Source organism: Elephantulus edwardii, unplaced genomic scaffold (assembly GCF_000299155.1).
Source record: "Elephantulus edwardii isolate Elephantulus edwardi_28Jun2011 unplaced genomic scaffold, EleEdw1.0 scaffold00026, whole genome shotgun sequence".
Lineage (NCBI taxonomy): Eukaryota > Metazoa > Chordata > Mammalia > Macroscelidea > Macroscelididae > Elephantulus > Elephantulus edwardii.
The window spans coordinates 2,754,110-2,778,692 of record NW_006399776.1 but is presented as its reverse complement, the minus strand read 5'-3'; the positions used below and the strand labels follow the sequence as shown (position 1 = coordinate 2,778,692).

General features: G+C 38.3%; 1 protein-coding gene and 1 pseudogene across 1 annotated transcript in view; one reads left to right on the top strand and one right to left on the bottom strand.

Moving 5' to 3' along the window:
- The window catches only part of WDR76 (WD repeat domain 76), a 40,603-nt gene extending 23,349 nt beyond the window's left edge, over positions 1–17,254 (top strand). The window contains exons 9-13 of the mRNA XM_006883202.1: positions 3,443–3,601; positions 9,523–9,740; positions 11,010–11,162; positions 15,220–15,273; positions 16,999–17,254. Of these exons, the coding sequence (XP_006883264.1) occupies positions 3,443–3,601; positions 9,523–9,740; positions 11,010–11,162; positions 15,220–15,273; positions 16,999–17,254 (840 nt within the window). The remainder of the gene's footprint in view (positions 1–3,442; positions 3,602–9,522; positions 9,741–11,009; positions 11,163–15,219; positions 15,274–16,998) is intronic.
- Positions 8,675–8,974, bottom strand: LOC102875193 (annotated as a pseudogene).
- Positions 17,255–24,583: the final 7,329 nt, after the last annotated feature.

Below are 24,583 nucleotides of genomic sequence, written 5' to 3'. Positions count from 1 at the left end.
CACCAGGTAGGTAGATATGAAAAAACTTAAGAAATTCAGAACTCATGAGTACTTCTTGGAAAAAACTGCTCAACAGCAAATAACAGTCAATTTAAAATGAGTCAAAATTAAGCATTCAAGAATGGAGAAGCTTGTTGAAAGAATTGTTGATAATTCCTAAATTCATTTAAACTAATCCTAAGACAACCTTGAGGATTTTAATTACAGAACTGAGTATGAATATTACCAATTTGGACAAAATAAAAAAGAATATATATATAACAAAATATGGAGATTGAAAAAGGAGAGATGAGCAGAATGATAAGAACAGTCTTCATCAGTCATCCATGAATAAAGTAGGAAAGCAAAACAAAACACAATGACTGTAGTAATTTTGCTGATTTATCTTTTTATTCTTTTTCCTTATTAGGTGATAGTAGTTTTTGTGAACAAATTCTTAGTTCAGAAATTGCATATAAAAAAAAGAAAGTCATCCAAAAAAAAAGAAATTGCATATAATTTTATTTTGAAGTATAGTTAAATTTAATATGGTTTAGAATGGCATATATGTATGTGTGTCTATATATGTATAGTTGTTATATGCCTTGAGTTGACTACAGCTCATAGCAACCCAATAAACAAATGTCTCTGAACCTTGGCCTATCCTGAGCTGACACACCTGACCCCATTGCCACAGTAGTTGTGTCAGTCTATCTCATCCAAGGTTTTCCTTTCCTTTGCTGACCCTCTACTCTTCCAAGCATGATGTCCCTCTCCAAGGACTGGCCCCTCCTGACAACATGCCCAAAGTATATGAGACGGAATTTCAAAATCTTTGCCTCCAAGGAGCAACTTGGTTTAACCCTCTTCCGGATAGACTTGTTTGTTCTCTTGGCAGTCCATGGTATGTATGTTCAGTAGTATTCTCCAGCACCAAAACACAAAGGCATTGGTTCTTCTATATTCTTATCATTGCCCAACTCTCAGCAAGCAGTTGTGATGACCATCGTTTGGTTCAGGTGCACCTTAGTTTCTAGACTGACATCATTGCTCTTTAGCAGTCTGGAGGGCGCTCTGACAGCAGATTTTCCCAGTATAACCTGTATTTTGATTTCCTGACTGCTAATGCCCTAGATGTTAGTTGGAATCATCAGTCTTTTCTCCATTTATCATGTTGATGCCTATTAGCCCAGTAGTGAAGATTTTTGTTTTCTTAATGTTGAGATGAAATCTATATTGAAGATTGCCCTTCATTGATCTTTCAAATGCTTCAAGTCTTCCTAACATGATCTTATTTTTTCTCAGTCTGTTACTCTGTCTATATAGACAGATCTTGAGGTCTTGCAATGACCACCAAGTAGTTCAATGATAATTTCAGATTTGGAGTGATTTTTTTTTTTAATTTTCATTTTGATACATTATTCATTGTTTAAGTCAGGGACCTCTCCAAAGTGTTAAAGATCAATGATGTCTGTTTAAAGACTTAGGTACATATAACCCCAGCCATGGTCACTGAAAGTTGTACCATGAATAAGGACAACAGAAAAAGAATCTGTACATTTTAATTGTGGTGTCGGAGAAGAGTAGTGAATATCCCACAGATTGTCAGAAAAAAACAAGTCATTGAGAAAATACAACCAGGTTTTCCGTGGAGGTAAGGATATTTCAACTTTGTCTCATATTATGTCATATTGTTAGGAAGGGCCATTCCTTGGAAAAATACATCATATTTGGAAAGGTAGTGAGTCAGCAAAAGAGAGGGAGACATTCAACAAGATGGCTTGACATGGTCACTGTAACAATGGGCTTGAGAGTGTTGGAGGTGATGGAGATGGTACAGATTAGGGCATGATTCAGATTTGTTTTGCCAACTCTGAGCTAGAGTTGACTCGATAGCACTTAGCAACAATGAGTAGTATTGTTTAAATTCTTTATAATAGAAGGCTGATTTGATTCTCTTAAACATAAGCTCTATAAGCAAATACCCTAAGATATAATAGTGGCTAACCCTGGGTCCAGGAGGAATGTGTATAGTTACATTTTTTTTCTTTCATTTTCTTCTCTCTCTCTTTTTAAAGTATTTCTCTTCAAAATAATTTTTTTTTAATATACAAAGAAACATACTTAGAGGTAATAATAGTTGCTCTAATTTATAGTATGACATGAAGATAGAACTTGTCCAACCTGAAAAATGACTTCCTAGGAATTAGTAATCCAGTTGTGCAAAGGACAATCATTATAAACTGTGACTTTTCATTGAAATAATTGAATAAAAAGTCATATTTTGAAGGTGTGTTTGTTGTTATGTGCTGTTGAGTTGCCTGTGACCCATAGCTACCTGATGTATAGCAGCTCTGAACCTATCCTGAGCCAGTCCCACTGACTCTGACATACCTACCCTCATTTCCCTAGTTAGTTATCAGTCTCTGTCATCTGGTGTCTTCCTCTTCTTTGCTGTCCCTCCACCCTTCCACACATGACTGGTCTTTCCTGGTCACATGCTCAAAAATGTGTAAGACAGAGCTTCAAAATTGTACTCGGTCTCTTGGACTATAACTGTACCCTCTCTCCCATACAAAAAGTCAGACCTGGAAACTTGTCCTCACTTATTTTTCTTTAATGTTCAATAACATGCTTTTATATTGAACAGTTTCTAGATTTTGTGGGTTTGTTTTTTTTATTATTTTACTATTTTTGTGAGTGTACCATCAAATCAGATCTGACTGGTGCAGGAGGAGATTGTCCCTCCTTCCCTGGCAGAGCATCTGGTGGATTCGAACCGTGCACCTCTGGGATTGTAGTTGCAGCTCCTTACCACTAGGCCACCAGAGCTCCCCTAGTTTCTAGTTTTTTGAAACTAGCCTATAAATTGGTTTGTTTACATTTTTTAATAACTAAGAAAAAAATTAAGGTTCATTTGGAATTGAGTTCATGAAATTCTTTAGAAATGAGAAATATATTCTTCATTTCACACAATAACTTCTTACTAAAAAGCAGTATCATTGATATTAATATTTTGCATCTGTTTAATAATAATATGGTTATCAGCATAATTTTCATAAGGCAGTCATTTTAAAAATGGATCTTCTAAACACACCTTAATTGTGCTTTTGCGAAACCTATACTTGGATCAGGAAGCAGTCCTCAAAACAGCAAAGAATCAAAAAGAACAACAACAAACCAGAGCAAAGAATCACTGCATGGTTCAAAATCAGTAAAGGAATGCATCAGGGATGTATTCTGTCTCCATACCTTTTCAACTATATGTGGAATAGATAATTTTTTTTTCTCTTGGTTATTTAAAAAAACCCAAACAAAGCAATTCGAGGTCTGACTTTCTGTATGGGAAAGAGGATGCAGTTATAATCCAAGAAGAGATTGGGTACAATCCAGACATAATTGGTTTAATGACATAATAATACTTTTCACTAATTTATGTCTTCCTTCCTCAAATCTCTTCCAGACCCAGCATCCTAAAGAAGATGGAGTTTATATTTTTCGTCCCCACAGTCAGCCAGTTAGCTGTCTTTACTTTTCACCCACCAATCCAGCCCACATCCTGTCATTGAGCTATGATGGCACATTACGTTGTGGAGATTTTTCCAGAGCTATTTTTGAAGAGGTAACTGTTAAGGTGTTTATGTGCTGACTTCAAGTGATACCTTGGATTCTTAAAAAATTTTTTTAATTTCATTTTTCAGTTTGAGTGAAAGTTTATAATAAGTAATTGGTTTTCCAGTCTAGCATTTGTACGTTTTGTTTTATAACACTAAAAATAATTAATTACTGAAATTAGTGAATTATAATGTATAATCAACTTATTTATATTGCCTTTTCTTTCACTGAATTTATTTATACATTTTTATTAAAAAATAATTTCCCCTACTTTCCTTCATTGATATTATGTTTCATACAATCATTTCCAACATTGTGTTTCAGCTTTTGTTTTTAAATTTTTATTTTATATTTGTTTGCTTATAATATTCATTAATTTTTAATACCCTCTCCTTTCCCATCCCTATTAACCATCCAAGAATGATTCTGTGTATAAAATTGTGCTTAGCATTTTGTAATAGTAACTTTATATTGTAATAGTTCTTCTGTGACTGATTTATCACTCAGCAAAGTGTGTTCCAGATTCATCTATGTTGTACAGTATTGATTGATTTTTAGTCATGTATAAAACTCCATTGCATGAATATACTTCAGTTTCTTTAGCTACTCATCCATTGATGGACACTTGGATTGCTTCCAACTCTTGGCTCTTGTAAATATTGCTCGAGTAAACATAGGTGTGCATATGTCAGTTTGTTTTGCAGCTTTTACTTTGAGATATGTACTTAGCAGTAGGCTTACTGTATTAAATTTTATTTCTGTTTCCAGCTTTCTAAGGAAATGCTGAACTATTTTCCATAGTGACTGCACCATTTTTTATTCCCACCAGCAGTGTATGTATCTCTCCACCTCAGCTCTCCACCTTGTTACTTGCTGTCATTTGTTGTTGTTGTTAATTTTGCTGTCTTATTGAACACTGCAGTTTTTGCCAGGGTGTGAATCATAGTTCATTGTTTTGATTTGTGTCTATTAATTAATTTTGAATATTTCTTTATGTGTGTGTTGGCCATCTTCCCATTTTATTATTTGATATATTTTTCTTTTCCTTGTGAGGTGTTGGAGTTTTCTATAAATTTTAGAGATGAATTCTTTGCCAGATGCATCATTGCCAGATTTCCCCCCCTCTGTCTGTAGGTTTCCCCTTTACCTTTGAGAAGTCTTTATTTAATTTTTAGGAAGTTCTAGCATTCTAATTTTTCTTCTGTTGATTGTTCATTTTTTCTTATGTTTGCTGTTAAGGCATAAATTATTGTGTTGTTGGGTACGATTGAGTCAGATTGTTGTAGTGTACCATCAAGTTAGAACAGATCTTCCCGCAGGTTTTCAGAGGCAGTAAATTTCACAGGAGGAGATTGCCCATCTTTCTTCCATGGAGCAGCTGGTGGATTTGGACTGCATATCTATGCTTTTGCATTACCATTCCTTACCACAGAATGTGGCATTAGGATTGGAGGAATACTTATCAATAACCTGTAGATGATAGTGCTGTAGATGACAGCATTGTTTGCTGAACGTGAAGAAACCCTTGAAACCCTTGCTGAGAAGATCAAGAACTACAGTCTGTGGTGTGAATTAAATCTCATCATCAAGAAAACAAAGGTCTTCACCACCAGACCAACAGACACATTTATAATAGATGGAGAAAGGATTGAAGCTGTCAATGATTTAATTTCGCTTGGATCAATAATCAATACCCTTGGCAGCACATATTGCCCTAAACAAGTCCACACTGTCAGTGACCTCTCTGAAATGTTGCTGGCCTTATGTATCTTTGAGTCAACTGCATAGCAACCCTTTGTGTGAATGACTCTGAACCTTACCCTATCTAGAGCCAGCCTCACCGTCTCTCATACACTTGACCACACTACCACAGTCATTGTGTCAGTCATCTTCTCTAGGGTCTTCCTCTCCTGCAGTGACACTCTATTGTTCCAACATGTCCTTCTCCAAGGACTGGTTACTTGCTCTAAGTAACATGCTGAAAGTATGTCAGATGGAGCTTCAAAATCCTTAACTCTAAGGAGCAACCTGATTTCATTCATTCCAGGACAGACTTGTTCTTCTGGCAGTCCATGGTATGTTCAGTACTCTTTTCTAGCACCACAGTGCAAAGTCATCGATGATTATTCTGTCATCCTTATGCTTTGTCCAGTTCTCAGATGCAATAGTAAGCAAATGAGAAGACGATAGCTAAAATTAGGGTTTCACTAATATCACATACAATCAAAATCTTTCTGAAGATTATCCAAAAACTGACTAGAATAGTACATCAACTGAGAACATCTAGAAATAAAAAGCCGGATTTAGAAGAGGTTATGTTGTTGTTGTTGTGCCGTCGAGTCGCTTGTGACTCATAGTGACCCTATGTACAACAGCCCTAAACTCTGCTCTATCCTGTGCCAATCACACTTCCTCTGACACACCCATCCCAATTACCCCAGTCACTTAATCAATCCACTTCATAGAGGGTCTTCGCCTCCTATGCCATCCCTCCACCCTCCCAAGCATGATGTCTGTCTTCTGGCAGTAGGAATATCATTGTCTGAAAATGGAGAGTATGGGAAGGTTATCTATTTGTGCTTTATAAACTATACAAAGGCATTTTACTGTGTGGATAACAACAAATTCTAACATTGAGAAGAATGGGAATCTCAGAACACTTGACTGTGTTCATGAGAAACCCTAGACCAGAAAGCTAAATATCCAGACAGAGCAAGGGAACATTGTATGGTTCAAAATTAAGAAAAGAGTATGTCAGGGATATATCTTTTCTCTGTACCTTTTCAATCTATATGCTGAATGGATCATACATGGGTCTGGAGTTTAGGAAGAAGAATGTGGAATCAGGATTGGAGGAAGACTCATCAACAACCCGTCTTATGCAGATGACAACCTTGCTTACTAAGACTGAGGAGGATTTGAAGTGTTTGCTTCAGAAGGTCAAGGACTATAGACTTCAATATGGATTGCATCTCAATATCAAGAAAACCAAGCTCCTCACCATTGGGCCAATAGGCAGTATCATGGTAGATAGGGAAAAGATTGAGATAGTTAATAATTTCATCTTGATCCATTGTTGTTGTTGTTATGTACCATCGAGTCGTTTGTGACTCATAGCGACCCTATGTACAACAGCCCTAAACCGTGCTTTATCCCGTGCCAATCTCATTGCCTCTGACACACCCATCCTGATTACCCCAGTCACTGAATCAATCCACCTCATAGAGGGTCTTCCCCTTCTGCGCTGTCCCTCTACTCTACCCAGCATGATGTCCCTCTCTAAAGACCTGTCTCTCCTTACAACATGTCCAAAGTATGTCAGGCGAAGCCCCAGAATCCTTGCCTCCAAGGAGTAGCCTGGTTTAACCCTCTCTAGGATGAATCTGTTTGTTTTCTTGGCAGTCCATGGTACATTCAGTACTCTTCTCCAGCACCACAGCTCAAAGGCGTCTCCTTCTATCCTCCCTAGTCATTGTCCAACTCTCTGATGCATAACAAGTGATTGCCAAAACCATGGCCTGTATCAGGTGCACCTTAGTCTCCAGAGAGACACCGTTGCTCTTGAGTACTTTAGAGAGGTCCCTAACCGCAGACTTTCCCATCGCAATACGTTTTTTTATTTCCTGGCTACTGGGGCCAAGAGTGTTGACCGTGGAGCCGAGCAAACTGAAGCTGTGAACACTCTCAATCTCTTCGCCATCCATCCTGATGCTACCGATTGGTCCGGTGGTGAGAATTTTTGTCTTCTTGACGTTGAGCCTCAGTTCATACTGAAGGCTGCAGTCCTTGACCCTCTGCAGTAAGTGCATGAGGTCCTCCTCAGTTTCAGCAAGCAAAGTTGTGTCATCTGCATAACGCAGATTGTTGATAGATCGTCCACCAATCCTAACACCACGCTTCTCATAGAGCCCAGCCTCTCGGATAATCTGCTCTGCATACAGGTTGAAAAGGTATGGAGACAGGATGCATCCCTGGCATACACCCTTCCCAATTTTGAACCATGCAGTGTTGCCCTGCTCTGTTCTGACAACTGCCTCTTGGTCCAAGTATAGGTTTCGCATTAGCACGATTAAATGTTCTGGGATTCTCATTCTTCTCAGAGTCAGCCACAGTTTGTTATGATCCACACAGTCAGATGTCTTTGCATAATCAATGAAACACAGATAGACATTCTTCTGGTATTCTCTGCTTTCAGCTAAGATCTGTCTAACATCAGCTACAATATCCCTAGTACCACGACCCCTTCTAAACCCAGCCTGGACTTCTGGCAGTTCTCTGCTGATGTACTGTTCCAGTCGTTTTTGGATAATCTTGATCCATAATCTTCAAAATATTTAAGAACGATGAAGTCAGTTTGAAGACTAGGTGGTGCGCCTTATTTAAGCCATGGTCTTTTCAATCCCCTGCTGCACATCTGAGAGCTGGATAAATAAAGATGCCAGAAGACAAATTGATACTTCTCACTGGTAGTGCTAGAGAAGAGTACTAACTAGCTCATGGACTGCCAAAAGAACCAAGATAATGTCTTGGAAAAAATGCAGCCTGAAGTTCTTGGAGGCAAAGACGACGAAGCTCCCATTTCTCATACTCTGGGCATGTTGCTGGGAGAGGCGCTTTTTTGGAAAGGGACATCATGAACCAGTTCCCTTTTGGTGGACATTTAGGTTGCTTGCTAATTGTTAATTGCTGTTACAAGCAGTTTTGCCGTGGACATCCTTGGATATATATCTTGGTGAAATTATGAGTCAAAGAATATAAGCACTAAAAATTCTGATAGATATAACCTGATAAACTATAAAAATATGTATCTGTTTGTAGATGAGCACTCTTGACTTGGTTGGCAAAGTTCCTTAGTTTATTTATTTTTTTTAAATTTTTTTTTTCTAATGAGGTTTTTATTGGTTAGAATCATGTTTGTGGTTGTAATCCATTTTACATGTAATATACAGTAGCATTCTAATATCTGATATTAAATAACTTATTGACAAATTCTAATACTGAACATGTAATAAGTCAACCTCTACTAACAATATAAAAACAAAACCAATGAGTTTATCTTAGAAAATTTAAATTAAAACTATTATTTCACAATTTGGAAGTCAGAGTAATCCAACTTTATGATGACTTTTTCATTGTTGAATCGTGCTTTGTCGATGCGTGATTTGGGGCTTCCTTTTGTCTCAAGCCATTCTTGCATATGGCATACTTTTGAGGTGGGACCTTACAATTGTCCTTGTACCGTGCCCTGGTCAGTGTTCTGAACCCAGCCTACCAAGCCCAGCTTTTTACTCTCAGCCTGTGTGTACTTGTGGAAAAACACCCCTTGCATCTTCCCAAAAATTTCATAATCCACTGATATCAGGGTGTCCCCTTCTGCCATGCTCACACCCAGCTTCCATGTGATCATCAGAACCCCCACTGCTAACATTTCAGGGCTCAGTGGATTGACAGGCACACCGCGGGGCCCAGGCCAGGGCTCACCCTTCTTGTATTCCTCAAAGGCCAACAGGACCAGCCGGCTGCCCACCGCACCAACTGCTCCTGTTGGCCAGTTCCTTAGTTTATTACGATAGAATTTCAAGTGGGTGGTATTCAAACTCAGCCCATTTTCTGGTAAATTTTGAGGTAAATCTGAAACAGGTTTATTGGGAGCTTTAGAAATTGGGATAGGCCTCTGACTCTATGGACCACTGTAGGCAGGTCAGGTCTCACAGCTGGGGAGTGTCTTTATTTTCAACAGAATTGGATCATCTTGCCCTGTGTTTTGTTAGGGAATGAAAGGAGTATGATTATATTAGTAAAGTGTTTACAACTCCTTTACCAAAGAATTGGCACATTGACATTCTTTAAGAGTGATAGAAGCTGATTTTTAAATTATTAATAAATTAATATCGTTAATAAACAGGCTTTTGTTACTTTTATCCTTAGGTATATAGAAATGAAAGCACATCCCTTTCTTCCTTTGACTTCTTGGCAGAAGATGCCTCCACTTTAGTAGTAGGACACTGGGATGGAAGTATGTCACTTGTGGATACACGGACACCTGGAACTTCTCATGAGAAACTTACCAAGTGCTCTATGGAAAAAATAAGAACTATTCATGTTCATCCTGTGCATAGACAGTATTTTATTACTGCAGGATTAAGGTATGTTCATCCTATAATGTTATAATTTAGGCTTTTTAATGTCACAAATACATGTTTTAGTTTGGTTGTGAAAGCCATCTGAATTTTGTGATAACTTAAGAGACCAAATGATTTTCCTTTCTACATTGATTGAGAACTTTTGTTTTCCTTCACTCTCTGTGTATATTATTTTCTCTGTATGTATGTCAGTTATTTATCTGAATAGAGAATTTTTATCCATCTTATTTACTTATTTAATGACATTTTATTCAAACAAATTTTGACCAAATGCTAAATACAACTGGAAACTGGTAAGCACTAGTTTTATTCCAAAGGAATAGGTTCATTCAGATTTACTCCAATAAATATGCAGCCCTTACACAAAACTTTTCATTTCATTTATAAAGAACAAGGAAAACCCCCCACTTACATACCCCACACCCCACCTATACCCTATACAGTAGTCTTTCATAAAGTTCACTGCACAAAAGAAATTCTTCTTTTAGGATTTTGATGCTTTTTTATTTAATGATTAAAGAACACAGCTTTTATAAATTTTTTACTCCTTTAACATCCTCATAAGTTTTTCTTGAAGATAGTGTAGAAAAGACCAATATTTTTACACATTTTACTATGTTTTTTTTTTTAAACATCATGTGATTATCATTTAAAAAAATTAAATTCTTTTGGATTTAATAGTAAAATCACCAAAACAGACATTCTTTTGTTTTCTTTGGCACAACGTAATTACTTCTTAATCTTTTGAGAAGAAAAGAAAAATCTACTTTTTTAAAAAAATGAGTTGTATGTGACTATCAAGTATCAGTCGAAGTTATTTCTTGAAGTGGTTAGAAAAACCAGTTGAAAACTTGTATCTCTGAGTCTCCACTTGGATCTCCGTTGATTATCTGTATCTAATGTAGTTTTGGAATTTTAAAACTATTCTCATGGAGCTCTGGTGGCCTAGTGGCAAGAAGCTGCACTGCAATCCCAGAGGTATGTGGTTCGAATCCAACAGATGCTCTGCTGAAGGAGGGCTAATCTCCTCCTGTCCCAGTCAGATCCATTCTGATGATACACAAAAATAATGAAATTTAAAAAAAAACAACCTAACCCCAACCCCAAACAAAAAACTATTCTCCAGTTTTAAATCTGTGTTTATAAAATTAATACAGATTAGCAGGGTCTATACTAAATATGCCTCAATGTAACAAGTATTTGAGTATCTGATTTATGTTCAGTCCTATTATATGTGCTATGGTAATACTGGCAATTATTCCTTTATTACAGGGATGTTCATATTTATGATGCAAGAAACCTGAGTCCCAGGGCAAGACAGCCTTTGATTTCTTTGACTCAACATACAAAGAGCATTGCTTCTGCTTATTTTTCACCTGTAACTGGTAACAGAGTGGTAACCACATGTGCTGATTGTAATCTGAGGTAAATTTGGAAGGTAGAAATATTTTTAAAGGAATCCTAAAAGTCTTGCTACTCCATCGTAAATCAGAAGGGTGTTGTTCGTCTCCCTCTTTAATCACTAGTGTCATCAGTTAGAGTCCCAGAGACCCAGGACCTGGGCTTTTAATGGCTTTCAACAGTTTGCAAGTTCTGGAGATTTCTTTGGAACTATATAGAGTCTGCCAAAGAATATCTACAGCTGCTCTAGGGAGTTAATAATGGGCTTTCCTTTTCAAACTGATGAATCCCAGAAGTCCCACTCAAACTAGTTATGCATTCTCTCTGAGGAGAGATAATTTTAGCCTCGGAAGCTCTTACTTTGGAGATGGTGGATATCTATTCTACCAATGCAATGATGAATGGAATTTTTCGTATCTGTTGAATTTGTACTGTGGGTAGGCCTAATAATGGTTCTTATTGAGACCTGTCTGTTGAGAAGTGCATTACCTGTGGAGAATGGCACGTACTAGTTTGGTAATATTGATTTGGTTCTGACTCATCTTAATCTTCACAAATGTTGGTAAGCTTTAGCTCACTGCTACAGCCACTGTGTCAATCTCTCTTGTTGAGGGTTTTCTTTTTCACTGATTCTCCCCTTTTCCAAGCATGATGTCCTTCTTTAGGGACTGTTTCCTACTAATAAATAACATGTCTAAATTACATGAAATCAAATTTTACCATTCTCACTTCTAAGGAGCATTCTAACTGTTCTTGAGTCCTTGATATTCCATATCCTTTGCCAGCACCACAATTAAAAAACATCAGTTCTTCTAACTTACTCATTGTCCAGCTTTATCATGCGTCTGTTGTTATGTGGTTTTGTGCTATAGAAGCCCTCTGAACACCAAATCGTTGGAACCTTGCCCAATCTTGTGCCTTCCTCACCATCTCCAGTGTTCTTGAGCCCACTCTCACTGGGTCTATCATCTTGTTGAGAGCCGGCCCTCCTCTGCTGACCCTCCACCTTTCCAAACATGATGTCCTTCTCCAAGGCCTGACCTCCCTCAACAACATGCCCAGAGTTTGCGAGATGAACTCTGACCATCCTTACCCCGGGAGGACCTTGTTTGCAGGTTCACACCTATGAGGTGATACAAAGCAACATGGCTTGGGTCAGATGCACCTTAATCCCTCAAAGTCACATTTTTGCTTTTTAAACACTTTAAAGAAGTTTTTTGCAGCAGATTTGCTTAATTCAACACATCATTTAATTTCTTTTTTAAAAATGAATTTTAATAAAAGTTTACAGAGACTCTGGATTTCCATTCATTGTTGTGCTTTCTTCCCTTCCCCACCTGCCCCCCTCCCCCAGTTTGCTTTTCTCTTTGAATAGTAAAAGAAGAATTCTTTCATTGTTAAACAATCCCTCCCCACAAGTCCACTCCACTATGCAGCCTTTGTTTGAAACGAAAATTTCTTTCATTGTTATACAGTCCCTCCCGTCCAAGTTCACTCCTTTGTTCTGGATTCCTGTCATGACAATAATACCTAATCATATATCCCTTCTCTCCCTCATCTGTTGCAATGCAGTATACATAATTTATCCCATCTTTCTCAGTCTCCTCCCAACCCTGATGTCAGTCCTGTTTTACAACAGTGGCACCATGCAGTATTTGTCCTTTTGTGACTGAGATATTTCACTCAGCATAATGTCCTCCAGGGTCACCCATTTTTTATAATATTTCATGAGTTTCTTGTTTTTCAGTGCAGCAGTTTTCCATTGTGTGACTGTACCACAGCTTCTCTAGCCATTTGTTTATTAATGGGCACTTAGGTGGTTTCCAACTCTTCCCTATTGTGAACAAAGCCACAATAAACATGGTGTGTATGTATCTGCTTTGGTGGCGGTTGTGGTTTCTTTGGGGTATATTCCCAGTAGTGGAATTGTTGGGTCAAATGATTTTTCTGTTTGCAACTTTTTAAGAAAGCACCATACAGCCTTCCATAGTGGTTGCACCATTTTACACACCCAACAGTGAATTAAGGGTTCCAGTTTCTCCACAACCTCGCCAGCATTTGTTGTTTGCTGTTCTGTTAAATTTTGCTATTCTTAACTGGGGTGAGATGATATCTCATAGTTGTTTTGACATTTAATTTCTTGACTGCTGCTGCTTCGAGTGCTGATTGTGGATCCAAGTAAAATTAAATCTTGATAACTTTTTTCTTTATTTCATTTATCATTTTGTGGCTTATTGGTCAGTTATAAGGATTTTATTTTCTCTGTTGAGGTGTAACCTGTACTGATGACTGTTGACTTTTAAATTAGCAAGTGCTTCAAATTCTCTTTTATTTCAGTGAGTTATGTCATCTGCACATTTGCCCATCACAATTCTTCATGAAATTTCCTTTGATACTAATGTTTTATTCTTCATCTAGTCTCGTTTCTTAGCATACAGATTGAATATGGTGAAAGGATGCATCCTTGACGCACACTAGTCCTGATTTTAAACCATGTAGTATCTTCTTGTTTTTCAGCAGCGTTCTCTTATTCTGATTTGCAGTCCTTTGTAATTTGTGTGGATCCACAGGGCCAAATGCCTTACGGTTTTCAGCACTCAGAGCCTTGGTGGTACATGAAGAAAGTAAACAGGAAATGGCAGCCCACCATCCACTCTCCACTCAGGCTGTTTTGTCTGAAGAGCTATTTGTTCTGATTTTGTTCATTTACACTGTAGATTTACTCACGTAACATCATTGTTCATGATTTGACTTTCTTGTAATCTGATTAGACAATAAAAACTCCATCGGGAACAGTGGGGAGAAGGCGATGGCAGTGATGATTAGCTTTCTCTGTCAGAGTGGCCAGCAGAGGTTCTAGATTCCTACAAGTTTCTAGTTTAAAACAACTCCTCTCCTTGGTTGTGAGCCAGTGTTAGTTTTGTCAGAGCACTTGGAAATAACACTGTTGGCTTTTTTAGCTTTTGAGTTCTTAATATATGCAGTTTTAGGTATTTGTGCATTTGTAGACCATATCCTGTTTGTATATCTCATCTTGTGCATTTGAATACAATTTTAGGGTACAGATTATCCTTTCTAATGTACGTTTTAAGGTTGACAGGACCCTTGGTGGTATAGTCTGCTAATTAAAAGTTAGTTTAAACCTATGAGCTGTGTTGTGGGAGGATGACATGGCAACCTGTTTCTGTAAAGATTTACAGCTTCCTGGGTAATCCTGTGGGCAGTCCTAATTTGTTCTATAGGGTTAGTACTGAATATACCATGGACTGATAGGAGAACAAACAGGTTTGTCTTGGCGTGAAACCAGTCTACTCCTTGGAGGCAAGGATTCTGAAGCTTCGTCTGACAAAGTTTGGGCATGTTTCAAGGCGGGATCTGTTCTTGGAGAGGGACGTTATGCTTGGGAGGATGGAAGGACAGCACAGGAGAGGAAAATCCTCAATGAGATGGATTAACTCAGTGATGAGGGTAATTGAGGGTAGGTGTGTTGGAGATAGTGAGGCACAGGATAGAGCAGGGTTTAGGGCTGTTGTATATAGGGTCGCCATGAGTCACAAGCAACTCAACAGCATATAACAAGAACGGAATTATTATTGGCAACAGAGTTGAAGCTTGGGGGGGGTTTGAGTGAATTTTACAAATCTTACTGGATTTTCATTTAATCATATGTACATATCTTGTTTTATAATATCAAATACAATTGATTAATGTAATTGATGAGTTACAATGTCTGATCAACCTCTTATTAAATAGTGCTTTTCCAGTCACCCAAGTTAACTGTTTGTTGATTTTTACTCCTCTCTTCATCCCTACTCCTTCTTAGCCCAGGTAATCACTTGGATTTGGTTTTGGTTTTAAATTTAGGGTAAAAGTTTTGGAGTAAATTGCAGCATTTCTACACAAAATAGAATGTTATAATATTTCTTGTGAGTTTGTTATTGTTGTTAAATGTTATTAGCTGAGAGCCTATCTTTTATAATGTAAAGTGAGAATCTTGTTAAATACATTGAATTTATTTCACAATATTTTCAAGGTATAAGACAAAGAGTGTGTCATTTTATTCTTGATACTTATTTTGCAGAATCTTTGACAGCAGCTGTGTATCCTCTCGTCTTCCTCTCCTCACCACAATTAGGTAGGTTCTCATATGTGAAGACCAGATTAAGATGAACTACTTGTTGGAGTGCATACTTTAAACATTTGATTCTCAAAGAGATGTAACAGGTGTGCTTCTGTATTGCATTGTTTATTTCCCCCAGTTAATTCTATCTGGAAGCTACTTGAGGATGTCTGTAAAGAGGGCTTAATCTCTTTTCAGTCAGTAACTATTCTCTGAAGCTTAGAGGTTATTTAGTTGAGGTTAATGACTTTATTAAGACCTGAATTACTTATGTTATCTTATCTCATCCTTATCTTACATATGCTACTTTGAATTCATGTGTGTGTGTGTGTGTGTGTGCATCAAAGGTAGACATTTACTCAGTACCTTTTCCCTTATTATCAGTATTTATGATGTTGGAGGCAGGATGTTTGATTTGTTTTATGAGACTTACTGTTTCCAGAGGCTATATTTAGGTATGTTAGTATATTTTTTCTGAAGTTTTTTCCTTTCTTATTTCCTTTTTTCATGCTGTCCATGCTAGTCTGTCAGTTTATAATGTGTTTGATTTTTTAAAAAAAAATTATTTTATTCTTTTTTGTGTGTGTACCGTCAAATCAAATCCGACTGGTACAGGAGATTGTCCCTCCTTCTCCAGCAGAGCGTATCTGTTGGATTCGAACCGCATACCTCTGGGATTGCAGTGCAGCTTCTTGCCACTAGGCCACCAGAGGGCCCTGTGTTTGATTTTTTTTTAATGTGTGTTCTTTTGGTGATTGTTGGTTTTTAAATTTATCTAGGATGTTGATTCTGGTAGCTGTAGGGATTTCCATTAAAGATTGAGTTACTGAGTTGCAATTGAAAACATGTTTCTCCGTTGTTTACATTGATTAATGGTTAGATACAGAGAAAAGGGAAAGCACTTTTCTTTCTGTTTTGGTGACCTATAAAGGGCCCTAAATGGAAAGAATTTAAACTTGAAAGTTGTATGGAGCATAAACTAGTTTTAGTGCTCAGTTGAGAAGAAAAATATGGGAAGTAGTCAATCCTGTTAAGATAGCCATAAATAATCTGGATCACAGATTTTCTATTTCTGGGGTTCATCTTTGAGCTAAGAAAGGTATTTTCATTGGCAAAGTCCTCTTATTTTGTCTGTTACTGAGGAAACAGTGGTCAAAGAGTATCATTTCAGTTAAATGGAAAAGGAAATGAAGAAGGAAAAAACTTGAGGGAAAAGGTTATGAACATATATTACAAACTGTAAGGCTCATGAAACAATCAATGTAAATCACACATCCTAGCGTGGCAGCCAGTGAACCACTGCTGAGCACGAACCGTTGTGTTCGGCCCTGGAGAATCTAAGATGAGGAAGATGGAAGACAGACATGAAGGGAGCTCTGGTGGCCCAGTGGCAAGAAGCTGCACTACCAATCTCAAGGCGCACGGTTCAAATCCACCAGATGCTCTGCTGGAGAAGGAGGTACAATCTCTTCCTGTACCAGTCAGATCAGATGTGATGGTACACATGCACACGTATTATAATAATAATAATAATAATAATAATAATAGACAGAGATGGAAAATGTCACTCTTCCCAGGTTTGAATATTAAAGGAAGGAGGAGAAAAGGGTTAATGGCAACTCAGTAAATTGAGGAGAACGTCAGCATATAAAATAAGCATTTAGGAGCACTGTCATCCATATCCCCTGACCAGTACTACCTATATTTAGCTTTTTTTTTAAAAATATGTTTTTTCACTAGGCATAACACCAATACAGGGCGCTGGCTGACCAGATTCCGAGCTGTGTGGGACCCTAAACAAGAAGACTGTGTCATAGTTGGCAGCATGGCCTATCCCCGGAGAGTGGAGATCTTCCAGGAGACAGGAAAGTGCCTGCACTCTTTCCTTGATGGAGAGTATCTTGCTTCTGTGTGTTCTATCAATGCCATGCATCCAACTCGGTATATATTGGCTGGGGGTAATTCCAGTGGGAAGGTACATGTTTTTATGAATTAAAGTTTCTGAGGTTTTGGTTTAGAGTCACTGATTTGTTCAAATTAATCAGTGTCTGAAGAACCCAGAAAGAAAAAGTGAAATTCATATGGTTTAGTTTATTTGCTTGTAATATATTGTACTTAGCCAATATAAAATTTATAATAACATTCCAGTAAGTGGAATAGACATTTTGTAAGGAAGAAGCCCTGGGGGTTGTTTTCTACAGGTGTGGGAGGGAAAACGTCAGCACTTTCAGGTTTAAGTGAGAACTTCTAAGTTTATAAATGAAAAAGTTTTGAAATGGTCAGTATTAAATATTTTTGTGACTGAATAGAATAGCTTTGAATCTATAGGAAGATTTAGATTTTTGGTTTATTTTGTAGCTTGGAATGAATATTTTTATCTTACATTGGATGGGGCTTTGTAAATCTAATTCAGTGATTTTGCAACTTAGTTTTTTAAATATAGAATTCCTTTTGGTTTTTTTTCTCCTTTCTAAATAAAATCTTACGTGAAATCATAACGTAATAGCTGAGTAGCTTTGATTGATGTGGGATGGGACCTGAGTCTGCATACTGAACCTTTCCCTTCCCTCATCTCTGGACAGTTCATTAGACACCATCAAGAGATCGTAGGGCTATTAGGCCCTCGGTCTGGGTCTGCCTTATCATGTAAGCCAGATGGAACAACCCACAAACAAAGTCTTTCCTAAATATGGGTGGCAGTCATTGGTAAACAAGAAATACACAGTTTAAAAATAAAAAAGGCAAGAAATTGTACACAACCAAAACCATAATTAGAACTAGTATCACTTTGTGACACTTAGTTACGTATGCATAAGCAGGTTCTTATTTATTCTGATGTCGGTGTGTTTATTACTGTGGGTCAGTGTTGTTGTTGTTATGTGCCGTTGAGTCACTTGCGACTCATAGTGACCCTATGTACAACAGCCCTAAACCCTGCTCTATCCTGTGCCAATCACACTGCCTCTGACACACCCATCCCGATTACCCCAGTCACTGAATCAGTCCACCTCATAGAGGGTCTTCCCCTCCTGTGCTGTCCCTCCACTCTCCCAAGCATGATGTCCCTCTCCAAGGACCTGTCCCTCCATACAACATGTCCAAAGTATGTCAGACAAAGCCCCAGAATCCTTGCCTCCAAGGAGTAGCCTGGTTTAACCCTCTCCAGGATGAATCTGTTTGTTTTCTTGGCAGTCCATGGTATATTCAATACTCTTCTCTAGTACCACAGCTCAAAGGCTTCTATCTCTTTTTCTATCCTCCTTAGTCATTGTTCAACTCTTTGATGCATAACAAGTGATTGCAAAGACCACAGCCCGTATTAGACGCACCTTAGTCTCCAGAGTGACACCATCGATCTTCAGTACCCTGGTGAGGTCCCTAACAGCAGACTTTCCCATCACAATACATCTTTGAATTTCCTGCCTACTGGTGCCAAGAGTGTTGACTGTGGAGCCAAGCAGACTAAAGTTGTTAACAATCTCAATCTCTTCACCATCCCTCCTGATGGTGCCAACTGGGCTAGTGGTGAGAATCTTTGTCTTCTTGACATTGAGCCTCAATCCATACTGAAGGCTGCAGTCCTTGACCCTCTGCAGCAAGCGTTTCAGGTCCTCCTCAGTTTCAGCGAGCAGGGCTGTGTCATCTGCATAACGCAGATTGTTGATAGATCTTCCACCAAACCTGATACCACACTTCTCATAGAGCCCAGCCTCCTGGATAATTCTGTTCTGCATACAGGTTGAAAAGGTATGGAGATAGGACACATCCCTGGCATACACCCTTCCCAATTTTGAACCATGTAGTGTTTCCTTCCTCTGTTGAAAACTACTGTATTAGAATACCCTCACCTGCCTTAGCTACCCCTTTCTTTAAACTCTCCAGAGGTGGCTTAAAAGCTTTTTTTTTTTTTTTAAATTTTTGTGTGCGTGTACCGTCAAATCAGATCTGACTGGTACAGGAGGAGATTGTCCCTCCTTCCTTGGCAGAGCATCTGGTGGATTCGAACCATGCACCTCTGGGATTGTAGTTGCAGCTCCTTGCCACTAGGCTACCAGAGCTCCCCTAAAAGCTTCTTAAGTGATTATCTTTTTTCTTCCTCATATTTTGAAGAAATAAATGCTATATTCAGTACTTCTGGCATTTATTCATTAAGCAGTTTTCTTTTTAGAAGTTACGTGTTTGTTGTTGGGAAGCAGAGCTGCTGCTGCACTTGATTTATAGATATCACAGACTTGTGGTAGTACCTGTACAACCTTTCATTCTTCATAATTCAAATAATTCTTCATTTCTGACTTACTATTCAAAGACTGTTTAAATAGCCTTGGCAATATTTATTAATTTTAAGATGAAGTATTATCTTCTCATAACTATATCACAGTTTCCTTGAAGAATAATTTTCTAAGTAATTTCTTTTTCTGTAGTCATAAGTATTTTGAAGGCTTAGTTTTTAAATAGGTTGTAGGCATCTGTAAGGAGCTCTTGTGTACAATACCAAGTTGTCCTACTAAACAAAAGGCCATGTGCTGCCAGCCAAAAAAAAAAGTGGTTGGAATGTACCAGGAACTTGTCGGAGAAAGATGGGCAATCTTTTCCTGCTAAGATTTACAGCTTTGGAAACTCAATGGAAGGTTACTATGAATCGAAATTGACTGGACGCCAGTGAGCTTGAGCTCTAGGTGTTTATAAGGAATTTGTTGTGTGCCACGATGGTGATTCCAACTCCTAGCAAGCCTAAGGAACACAGAACTGCCCTATAAGACTTCCCAGGCTGCAGTCTGTACAGGAGCAGGCTGGCCTTTCTCTGGTGAGGCCACTGGGTGAGTTCTAGTTGACAACTTTAGTTAGCAGCCAGGTGTTTAACTGTTACACCACTAGGGCTTTTTGTAAGGAGTTCTTTATTTTCCGGGTACCATAAGTTCAGGAATTGACAAGCGAGATGAAAACATGAATTTATGAAGTAGAAATTACAGCTGAGTGAGACTGAATAGTATTTAAACTGTGCACCCTTTCCTACACCACTTAATTTCCCAAGTTCTAAAGTTCTGTGGGAATATTTTTTCCTCAGATACAGAAAACTACTTTTAAATCAAATTAGCAGCATCATTTAAGCTTTGAATACTAAGCTTTGAGTATTTATTGCCTGGCTTTGACAGTCAACTAGAAAATTCTTGGTGTTTCTCACTTGTAGTTTCTTCTGCCATTGCAGCTTCATAAACTGTATGGAACAGTGCAACTCAATACACACTGTTCTCCAGAGTTCAGGTTCATACACAAGACTCACTTATTCTCACCACTGTTGAATCAGTTCCGACTCTTGGTTTCCAACTCCATCAGGTTTCAGAGGCCATAGATCACCCTTAGTGGAGGCTGGCCATCTGAGAAGCTACTATGGATTTGAACCACCATGCACAGCCTTTGGGTCAGCACAGCTCACTACAGACTAAACTACCAGAGCTTCCTTAAGCCATATTATTTCTCTTCAGTCCCTTTTAATAGAGTTTTATCTTGAGGTACTATTGTAGTTATGTGCCATCAAATCACCTGCGACTCATAGCGACCCTGTACAACAGCCTTAAACCCTGCTCTATCCTGTGCCAATCTCACTGTCTGTGACACATGTACCCATTACGCTGGCCACTGAATCAATTCACCTCACAGAGGGTTCTCCTCTCCTGTGCAGTCCTCCAAGGACTGACTGGTCCCTCCTTGCAACATGTCCAAAGTATGTCAGATGAAACTTCAGAATCTTTGCCTCCAAGGAGCAGCCTGGTTTAACCCTTTCTAGGTTGAACCTGTTCGTTTTCTCGGCAGTCCATGGTACATTCAACACTCTTCTCCAGCACCACAGCTCAAAGGCGTTAATTCTCCTTCTATCCTCCCTAGTCATTGTCCAACTCTCTGATGCATAACAAGTGATACCAAAGACCATGGCCTGTATCAGGTGCACCTTAGTCTCCAAAGAGACACCTTTGCTCTTCAGTACTTTGGAGAGGTCCCTAACAGCAGACTTTCCCATCACAATACATCTTTTAATTTCCTAGCTGCTGGTGCCAAGAGTGTTGACCGTGGAGCCAAGCAAACTAAAGTTGTTAACAGTCTCAATCTCTTTACCATCCATCCTGATGCTTCACTTGGCCCAGTGGTGAGAATCTTTGTCTACAGAGAATAAAGTGGATAGGAACCTGTTTGTCGGTGATAAGCCTTATAGTGACATCATTTTATAACTGTTTTCATCTAGAAAGTACATGGAGGGGAATGATCTCCTTTAGGACTTTTTTAATTGTAATAAAATTGTAGTGAAAGGTAATTCTTTGTAGAGAGTTTTTTAAAGTTGTGTGTGTTTAATTACAGATGTATTATGATAACTCTTTAAAATAAACCTTTATAAAGTTTGGCCTTTATCATCTCTCTTAAGCATATAAGCTCTGAATTCCTCTTGAGTTTCTTTGAGATGTCCATGACTTTAAGGAAGGAGACAGTTCCCATTTTCAGTGGCCAGAGACTTGGTCATAGTAGGAAATAGTGTGAATAATTAGGAAATAACAGAATCTGAGTTATTTATATCCTGTTTTAGTATTCTGACCTTTTATTTCTAGGAGACATTTAAAAGGGCAGAAAGGCAGCTGTACCATCTAGTTACATTTAAGAAAATTACTTAATCTTCAATCTTTTTTATTTTCCTAGTTAGGAAATGAGGTCTACTTCATCTTTAAACTGATTCCATACTTATATCTTCTCAGTTCATAATAGCATTTATTTTAGGGGGAAGGAGAAGGAATAGCAAATAATAAGCAAAAATGCTTATTGCAAATCCCATCCTTAAACAACGGTCAGTTTGTGATCCCACTGGTATTTTTTAATCTATTATGTTGGTAACTTTTAAAGGGAAAAACAAGATAGGCTGCAAGGGAAAAAAAGAAAGAACCCACTCTTTTGCATGGTATTTAAATATTTATTTAAGTTTAAAAATAATCTTCATGGCACCAATGATTTAATGCTAACTACATAATGCATATGTAGAAAAAAGTACATTGCTCTGAAGGAAATGTAACTTAGAAATTTTGGCACACAAAAAAGGTTAACAACTATGTATTTTGTTAATGAAACTTAAGAAATTCACATTTGCAGGTTGTTTACCTTCTACTGCTTAAAGATGCAGTACACTATTTTTTAGTGAGGTTTATTTCTTCTGATAGATGAAGCTATGGACCATGGCTGATCCTAAAATGAGATCAAACTAATTTTGAGAAAAAAAAATAGGAGACATAGTGGAACACAGTGAAACCACATTAAAAACGTGAACAATTTTAAATGGTGTGGAGATTTAAAAAACAAAACTAGTTGCCAACAAAAGGAGGTTTGTTACTCAAGCACTATTTGAAAAGCAAATTGAAGGAAACTTTTCTATCCATATTTTCTGGGCTTAGCCCTGGGGTTGGGGGAACCACATAACCCGAAAGTTTCTGTTCAGAGAGCAAAATTAGACTTTTGAAAGTGTTATCTATTACACTGTTAGAACTCTAGACACAAGTAACATATCAGGAAAATGGAATACTGCATCTTTCTTGAATGTGAATATGTAAGGTCAGAGTTGAGGCTCACTGCATAGAAACACCATTTATTCTACAGTCTGAGGTAGGAACACTACACTAAAAGGTAATCTGCTATGTTGCATAAGACAGTAGATATCCAGGTCAAAACCAGCCACCTATCTCCTGACAGCCTTTTTATTTCTGAGTCTACCTTTTCACTTTAGCCCTGTACTGAAGAAAGCCTCTTCTGTGCAAATGACAGTGGCAGTGACTAGTTGGTTTAAAGTGATCCCTAATTTTTACCAGGATTTCTCTCATTTTGTCTTATCACTTGGGAAATAGATTTAACTGCCCAGATCATTGCTGGTATGGAAATGATCAGGTAGGCCGCCTTCCATTAGATTCCGGCATTCTGGTATTTGATCTTGTGCATCTTGGCTTCAGACATCTCTTTGCTGGTTAGTTGTTCGAGCACCCTTTAAATAAGCAAGCTCAGTGCCTCCATGAGGGATGCAGTTCTACCTACATCTTTAACACCCTCCTTCCACTATATACTGAAAAGGACCAGTTTCATGTTCAATATAGATTGACAAGATCTATGGGCCAAAATCAGCTCTCTGTTTTTAATGGAATAAGCCATGTGTGTTTACCACCTCAGGCTGTTTTTTTGTGCTACAGAGGCATAGTTGAGTAGTTGTAACAAGGTGTGGCCCGCAAAATAAAAATATAAAAAATTACCACCTGGCACTTAAAGTTAGCTAACCCCTGGTCTAGATGAAAGGGCATCTTTCTTTAAAAGTCTGTAGTTAGGAGTTTTCTCTTCTCTCCCACCCAAGTTCAGAGGAAACATTTCTCCACTGCTGTCCACTGCTGTTACATTCTACACATTTACATACTGGGGGAGATCAGAGCTATAAATGACTCATTCTGCTCGTCAGCCAGTGTCAGCAGTGTTCCACTCTTGTGGGGGCCCGGGAATATGTCCACTGATAGTCCTTCAGTAAGTCTCCAGGCCTTAGATGACTTGGGAATCTCTCCCTGAGATGAAAACAAGATCATATGTGACTGATTTCACGAGTTGTCAAAATTGGGCCTCCATCTCCACTTAACCTTCCCTTCCAGGCCTTCCCTTAGCAGGGCTGTAGGGGCTTGTCTAGACTAGGATTCATTTTCCTGGTACAGAGGCTGACTCTAGGGGGCAGTATTGTAACAGCTTAAACTTGGTCTCTTTGCCACAGTCACCATCTTTCTTTTGGTGGGCATCTCTTAAAACCCTATTTAAAGAGATTCTTTTCCCTTCCAAGGCTGTGTGTTGATCTTGAAGTTGTATTTTTCTGAAGCTTTTCATTTTCAGGATCAGTATCTTTCTTCCATCGTTCAGTTCATCAGGTTCTATTTTCTTAATCCATAAAGTAAAAACAAAATATGAATTGATAAGAAAATAACACTTTTGTTGTTAAAATAGAAATTGAAATAGTCTCTTTCTTTTTTGGATGTGTACAAAATAAGTACTGCTCTCTGAATTTAGCTCTGGTTTCTGTTAACCACACGTATGACAATTCTCATAGTACTATCTCTGGCACCACTGAATTCATTTAATGAAGTTAAATCTTGAAGTTCTTCAGAAAAAATCACCTAACGCTGGGTTCATTATACAATGCTCATGGCGATGCCCACTAGGCTCTAGTCTAAGGGGACAGACTTACCCCACCCCTGCTGCTGCTCCTCTTGCTGGAGCCGAGGTCCCTTCAGATTCCCACTCTGCTCAGATTTGAAAAAACAAAAGGAAAAGA